This window comes from Echinops telfairi, unplaced genomic scaffold (genome assembly GCF_000313985.2).
Source record: "Echinops telfairi isolate 266 unplaced genomic scaffold, ASM31398v2 ScPeMD7_5592;HRSCAF=6446, whole genome shotgun sequence".
Taxonomy (NCBI): Eukaryota; Metazoa; Chordata; class Mammalia; order Afrosoricida; family Tenrecidae; genus Echinops; species Echinops telfairi.
This window is the reverse complement of record NW_022109491.1, coordinates 45,037,096-45,044,503: the sequence shown is the minus strand read 5'-3', so window position 1 is coordinate 45,044,503 and position 7,408 is coordinate 45,037,096. Positions and strand designations below refer to the sequence as shown.

The 7,408-nt window shown below is 37.5% G+C and overlaps 1 protein-coding gene across 1 annotated transcript in view; it reads right to left on the bottom strand.

The window, feature by feature from the left end:
- Positions 1 to 7,408, bottom strand: part of MGME1 (mitochondrial genome maintenance exonuclease 1) — a 16,730-nt gene that overhangs the window by 8,338 nt on the left and 984 nt on the right. Inside the window, exons 2-3 of the mRNA XM_004698155.2 lie at positions 5,772 to 6,346; positions 1,948 to 2,164 (exon numbers count right to left, since the gene is read on the bottom strand). Of these exons, the coding sequence (XP_004698212.1) occupies positions 1,948 to 2,164; positions 5,772 to 6,273 (719 nt within the window). The 5' untranslated portion in view covers positions 6,274 to 6,346. The remainder of the gene's footprint in view (positions 1 to 1,947; positions 2,165 to 5,771; positions 6,347 to 7,408) is intronic.

Genomic DNA, 7,408 nt, shown 5'->3' with positions numbered 1-7,408 from the left:
GAAAGCAAATGTTTTGAGAATGATGAGGGCAACAAATGTACAAATGTGCTTGACACAATGGATGGATGTATGGATTGTGATAAGCGTTGTACGAGTCTCCAATAAAATGATTAAGCAAAAAACCAAAAAGCCAAAATCAAAATAATGTGGTAAGATAAAATGATAATAATATAAAGATAAAAGTACAAATAATGAGTAAGAAAGAAAAGACCATCCTCAATATTTAAAAAGCCAGGGGAGAAATTTTTGGTCATGGAACATTCAAGTGATACTTGTACCTAGAACAAATTCAGGTTGGGTCAATAGGGAGGTTGGCTGACCAAGTATCAAGTTCAATCCAGCAGAATCAAGATTACAATGATAGTCAGGCTGTCTGTCTGAGACCCTTGCCCGAGGTTGGGGGTGGGGGTGGGGTGTCCTGCCAGTGGCTTAATCTAACTAGTTACACTACAGACAGGTTTTGGGCTCCCCCTGTCCTCTATAGCTTTCTAACAATCGGATGTTCATAATTTTAGCTCTGATACTTTGTTTTGTCATCTTTGGATCACACAGCTGGTGTGTTTCTTTTATGTGGACTTAGTTGACTACTTGCTTAGATGGCTGCTTGTTTGAATACAGGTCTTTAGACCCCAGACACTATTCTGATTGATAGCTGGGCATCATCTGCTTTCTTCATCACTTTGCTGTAGCACCCTTATCTTATTTCATGAAGGTGAGTATGGAGCAGGGCCATGTTATCAGAACTAACTGTTCTTAGACTGGGGAGAGAGTTAAGTAGGCGCCCAGAATCTATCTGCATGTCCACAGGGAATGCATGAGTCAGGTTTACTTTGGCATCCATAAGATGACAACATCAAAACCCTGTAAGACCAACTATACCAATAACAGCAACGCGCCAACCATCAAACCAACAAGCAAACGAACAGGGAAAAAAGACCGAAAAAGCACACTGCCAAGAAAACAAGCTAAAGCAGGAAAACAAACAAGCTAAAGGCAGGAAAGCAAACACCCATAGAAACAAGAAAGTACAAAAAAAAAAAAAGAAACAAGAAAGTACAACACTGTCAATCAGGTGGCCTACTTTCTAGACTATTGAATATTCTCTCTAAATATTTTAAAAATTTGAATTTTAACTAGATCTCCATGAGTTAAGGTTTTCTCCCTGCTCTGTTTTATTGCTTTAATACTTTATAATCTATACTAGCTACCCTCGAAATAAGGTGTAATGGGAAAAATCAGTAATACCTAAGCAGTTTAAAACTATATGAAGCTTTAATAAACTCTAAATCCTTATCCATTATAACTACTGACTGGATGGCAAGAAAAGAGTTTGATTTTCAGGGTCTACAGATCATGGTGCTATCTTTAGGGAAGAAAACACAAGGATTGGATCTTATGTCTGGTACCTTGCCTGGGGGTAGTTGGGGACAAAAAGATAGAAAACGGGACATCATAGGAATACTGAAAAGCAACACCTTTTCTTTACCATACAATGAGATTTATTTTAATTGACAGAAAACCTTTAATAAGAGGTCACAGTTTGCTTTTTGGACACCAATTTACAAAGATTATGAGTCTCTTCTCCTATTATCAGAGGAGCCCTGGAAATGAAGTGGTTATACGTTGGGTGGCTAACCGTAAGGTCAGCAGTTTGCTCTACGGAAGAAAGAGGGGGCTTTCTACTCCTGTAGAGTTTGTCTCAGAAACCCGCAGGGGCAGCTCTACCCTGTTCTAGAGGATCACTGTGAGTTGGCGTCAACTCGATGGTAGTGAGTTTGTTTTCCTCCTATTATCCCTCCTCAACCTCTACCCCAAGTCTAATTCTATGACCTATAACACAGATTTTTACTGGAAGCCTGCAAGCGCATCTTGAAGCAGGAGGAAAGAGTAATGTCCCACCCTGCATTAACTCACCCCCACTCTGTGAAGGAAACAGCTAACACTTACTGATACTCAGCCACGCAGTCTAGCAGACCCATGTACTGTAGGGCTTCATGTTGAACAGCGCTTTCAAGAACTCGCACTCCACTGACATCTTTCAGAACATGCTGGATACTTTCAATGTAGCCAGATGCCAGATTTCCACCTTTCTCTTTTGAAGTCCCCTGGGATGAAAGTATGCTCTCCAAGGCTTCATGGAATTGTTTTCCTTGTAAAAATATGTCTAAGAAAATTATGGAAAAGAAAATAATTACCTTTAAGTGATAACTCCTAAGAAATCAAATTTCAGGCTCAACCAGAAGTACACATTTTAAAAATCAAAGGGATTAGGATAATTTATAGAATAAAATGGATTAAAATGAAACATTCTTGGAATTACGCAAAAAGCTAGTAAAACTGAAATGGCTTGTGAGCTCTAGGATTATGTCTTGGTACTAAGTATTTAAGTACCTCGTTTAAGTCATTAATGAATTGTCAAGTTCAATTTAGAAATGTAACAAAGTATACTAAAACGAGTGTAAGTGAAAGAATCCTTTAGCTCACAGGATTGAACTGGCAAAGAATGAAATTTAAGGCACATACTAAGTAGAAACTGAATATAATGAGGGATTTTGGGGGCAGTTGGGGCTGAGGGAGGCTATTTGTGACATTCTTTACCTCTACCTGTTTAGTCATCTGAGACAGTTGCTCTGTCTTAATTCTCCCCTTTACAGAAAAGGAAACAGAAGGGGTATATCTACTATGTCCTATAGCGTGGCTATTAGTTGGAATTGATTCAATGGCAGTTGAATTTTGGGTTACAAATTCAACAAAGCTAGCAGATGCATACACCAAAAAAAGAAAAAGCAACAACCGTATTTCAACAAATGGAAAAAATTTTATATATATTCACTTGATTCCTAGTAAGGGAAGGAAAGAAAGGAAGGGTCACATTGTGCTCAACTGTAGCTTTGGTACTTTCAAAACACTTTAATTTCCAAACAAAACCAGGCAAGGTACGAAGTATAACACGTATGTTAATTCTCAAGGCTCTCCAGGCCTCGGCAGGGCTGTTGCTTTTCCCAAAAGCAAAAGACTGGAATGGCAGCCAGTGTTCTTTCCACGCCATCACACAGTAAAACAAGCACCGAATTAAACTCAGTCACCAAAAACACCGTTAGATGTATAGAAGAACAGAGCAGGAAGCATACATGCTTGGAGACTGATCTGCAGAAACCAGGAAAACCAATCTCATTAAATAAAGTATTATCAGACCATAGTATATTTTTCAAGTAGATTTACAAAGTGTTTTTAAGGTCCAGTCTACTAACATGGGTAAAAATGAAATTGCTTCTACTAATTTACTTGAAGTTAATAAAGTTAAACTTGGGAAGTACGAAGTTGTTCTATTCCAAATTTACTGGTTCAATTATTAGTTCATCGAAGACCTAAAGGAAACTTTAAGATTGATGTAGTTAAACCCATGGAGGAACAATAAGTAGTCATCTAGACTAGCTTAATAGTCAACGACAAGCCTATTAAAGACATAAAGAAAAAATTGCTCAATCTACTACCATGCAGGTAGACAATTATTTCTGATGCAGACTTAACCCCTGGCTAGCTTTTTCATACATACATGACCATAAACATAGGAAATGAGTACATGATTCCTTACATTCTAATGCTTAGAGTATTAAATATGATTCAACTTTAAAAAGATGATCCCATAGATTTATCCCAGGTAACATCAAGTCAGATTATTTACTCAGTAAATTAAAAGGAGGAAAGTCAAATATGTTTAAACTCAGTAAATTAAAAGGAGTAGCGTCAAATATGCTCAAACTTCAATACATCAGTACATTTTAAGATTTTTATGAGGATAGAACTGTCAGGATGGCTTTTAGATTAAAATATCAAAGCAGCAAAATTATTGAAAAAACAAGTGCAAGCTCTTTTCACTATGATCAACAATGTAATTAAAAGTTTTTTAAAAAAAGTTAAATTAGGATTTCTCATCTTTGCCTGTCTTCACAAGGTAAACTGTTGCCTGGGAAACTGCTCCAGCATTAGGGAGAATGACAGCTCTAGGCACCTCTCTATGCTTTGGCTTTGGCAAAACAAGGTACAAAAGGGATATTACCAATCCAGTATTTTTCAAACTTCCTCTCCTGATCCATGATTTAGTGGGCTATGATGTTGTTTTTTTCTAGCCACAGTATTTAAGTGTATGTTAAAAATACTAGAACAAAGAAAGTGTGATTCTGCTTTTTAAGGTTGATCCTGAATTAACAGAGAATACAGCAGAGTGCCTATTATAATCTAGGTCAACAAAATCTAGTTTTCGCTTGCATAGGCTGGTGGGGTTCATTCATCATCCCAAATAGAACTTCCTCTTCTTTATCAAGGCCACAGAGCTACTTCGTTACTTAGCCAACACCTGCAGACCAAAACTGTCCCAGAGAACTCTCTGCCTTTACATTTTCATACTGATTTTAAGAGTCCCACAAACTGACATTCCTGGTTTAAGAAAATATAAACAATTTCTCCTGGAGAATCAGTGTTAATTATAAATTCTGATAGTCTAAATAAAAAACTTTTTAAAATGCCATTACAAGATATTATATTTGTTGTTTTAGACAGAAAATATATTTTATGTTTTGGTTGTTTTGTGGATAGAATTTTATTTGCAACAATATGACAACAGAATAGTTTGATATAGTAATTATATTTAAAAAGGCAGTCAACTGCCAAATGTAACCCCTGCACCTGATATCTGTGAAATGTTACAATGTCCTAAAGCGTTGCAATTTTTGATCAAATGCATGTGACACATATACACTTTTTCTATAAAACAAAAACACATGACTTACATAAATACTTTTTTCCTCTATAATACATATGTTCTTGGGTTTAGTATGTTAAACACACATAGACAGTGCTCTCCCCCCCAAGACACCTGAAAGTATGAGGGAACTTCAAAAAGTTCATGGAAAAAGGCAATTATAACACAATTACATCACCTTTTTGAAGCTGCTGTGTACAGTACTCTTTTAAAAGTGTTTGTTTGCCACAAGAACACTTGTCCAGTATACTTTCTGGAAAGCAAGGCACTGTGGATTAGTCAATGGCAAACTTAAGTTTTAAAAGAGAGCAGTTTAATTTTTTGAGGAACAATTGACTATGAACTTTCATTTTTCAACAAAATCGGTTTTAAGGAAGCTATTTTAAGGAACAGTAGAGAGGATATAGACTAGATTCTGAAGAGAATGTCTAGCAAAGAATTAGAATTATGTTAACAGGTATCTTCCCACCCACCTCACCACCCCATCAAGGGAAATAGGTAATTCTAATTTTTGTTTGTAGCTTATAAGTGAATTTTATGCATCATTTAGTCAAACTAATAGTCCCTTTGTGTTTCAGCTTCATCTGTAAAATGGGAATATTATCTCTGCTTCATAGGTTTGTTAGAAGAATGGAGTTAATATACAGTAAGTGCTATTTAATGCTAATTATTATGTGTAAATAGTTTTTCACTTAAAATCAAAAAAACTCACTGCCATCAAATTGATTCCGACTCATAGTGACCCTGCAGGATAGGATACAGAACTGCCCCCATTAGTTTCCGGGCCTGTAACTCTTTACTGAGAGTAGAAACCCACATCTTTCTCCCACTGAGCATTGGATGGTTTCAAACTGGTGACCTTGAGGTACTCACTATACCACCAGGGCTTCTAGTTCTTCACTAATAGAGATTAAAAAAAAAAACCAACTCAAAATTTAAGTTTTACAACAATGTTACTCTACATCCAAGAAAACTTGTCACCACCGAGGACCAGGGTTGAGAGCATTACTTGACTGATAGTCGGCAAAGCCATCTTCTCCCAGTTCTTGAACCATCCGCTGTTTCCACCTCTCCAAATAGAAGATCTGTTCTGATGTCATGGTCTGCTGTAGGACCCGGGTCACACTTGGGATCTTATTCCTTTGCAAAGGGATTTTCAGTGGAATGGAAAGGTCACTTGTTACATGTGATCTTTTCCCTGGATTTAAGAGAGGAAACCAGTTTTGTGGAACCTTTGTTTTCTCATCTTGCTTTGGGGCCTTGTGCTTACTCACAGGTCCAGAGAGTAAAGCATCTTCCTCAAACAGTGATTCTGGGGTTCGAGCATGGCTTCTGAATGACAACACAGAACGTACTAAATCAGAGTATTTTTCTTGGTCTCCTTCATAGGAGTTCACCTTTTTCTTCCCTCCACATGAATGAGAAGTAGAGAAACCCACACAAGTGGCTGGTTCCACAGAGAACCCTCTTGAATTTCTGAGCTGCCTGTAAATGGTCTGAAAAATCTTCATCTTTAGATTTTAAGAAAAATTTCACTTCCCTTTAGTCTATTTGCAATGTCGATGGCCTTTTCCCCTTGCATTCCTATTAAAGAGAAAAACAGTGTTAGGTACCAGATATGTAAGTAGTTGAACAATCATTTGAATATTGCATACTAAAATTGTATTTATGTTTTCAAGTTTGGACAAAGCAATTTCTGAAGACCTGCATGAATACAAGTTGTCTCAAACCAAAACCAAACTCATATGGATCTTATAGGATGGAGGAGAACTGCTCCACAGTTTCCTGTCCAAAGCGGTATTCTTCATGGAAGCAGACTATAACATCTTTCTCCCATGAAGTGGCTGTGGGTTCAAATTCTTTCCAAGTAGCACTGGCACTTTGGTCAATGCACCTAGGGTTTTTCTACAGAAGGACCCAACCCTTTTAGTAAAGGAAAAAAAAACCTCACCACTAGCACATCCATTCCAAATTAGGATCTTACACAGGGTTTTCAAGACTGGGCAATAAGCACTTACTAAATGCTAATTGGTGGGCAGCTCGGGGCAAGACATCCTCAATGTGCACCCTAAAAAATTGTGATGCCCAGTAATGCAGGCAAGAGGGAGATAAAACGGTGGTGCTCATACTAGAGTGGCTACATAGTAACACTAAAAAGTTTGTGGAAAATTCCAGTATCATTTAACTTCATTTCCCCATAAATACACCGCACTTTACTAAATACCTTAGAGTAGCGGTTTTCAACCTGTGGGTCTCAACCCCTTTGGGGGGGCGTGTGTGTGTCCGTCGAATGACCCTTTCACAGGGGTCGCCTAAGACCATCGGAAAAACACACACAGTATTTCCCATGGTCTTAGGAATACAGACACTGCTCCTCTATCCGTCTCCAGGCGGTCCGCCCACATGCAGATACGTCCACGAGTGAGTACCGGGCGTGAAGCCTGTAACCCATGCTACCCCATGCTTCAAGGCAAAATTTCATTTATTTGTAATTAGAAATAAATATTTCACAATATATAATTACATATTGTTTTGTGATTAATCACCATGCTGTAGTTTACTGTTGTTACATTAAGACTGTTACCCATGCTTCAAGACAAAATTTCATTTATTTGTAATTAGAAATAAATATTTCACAATATCTAA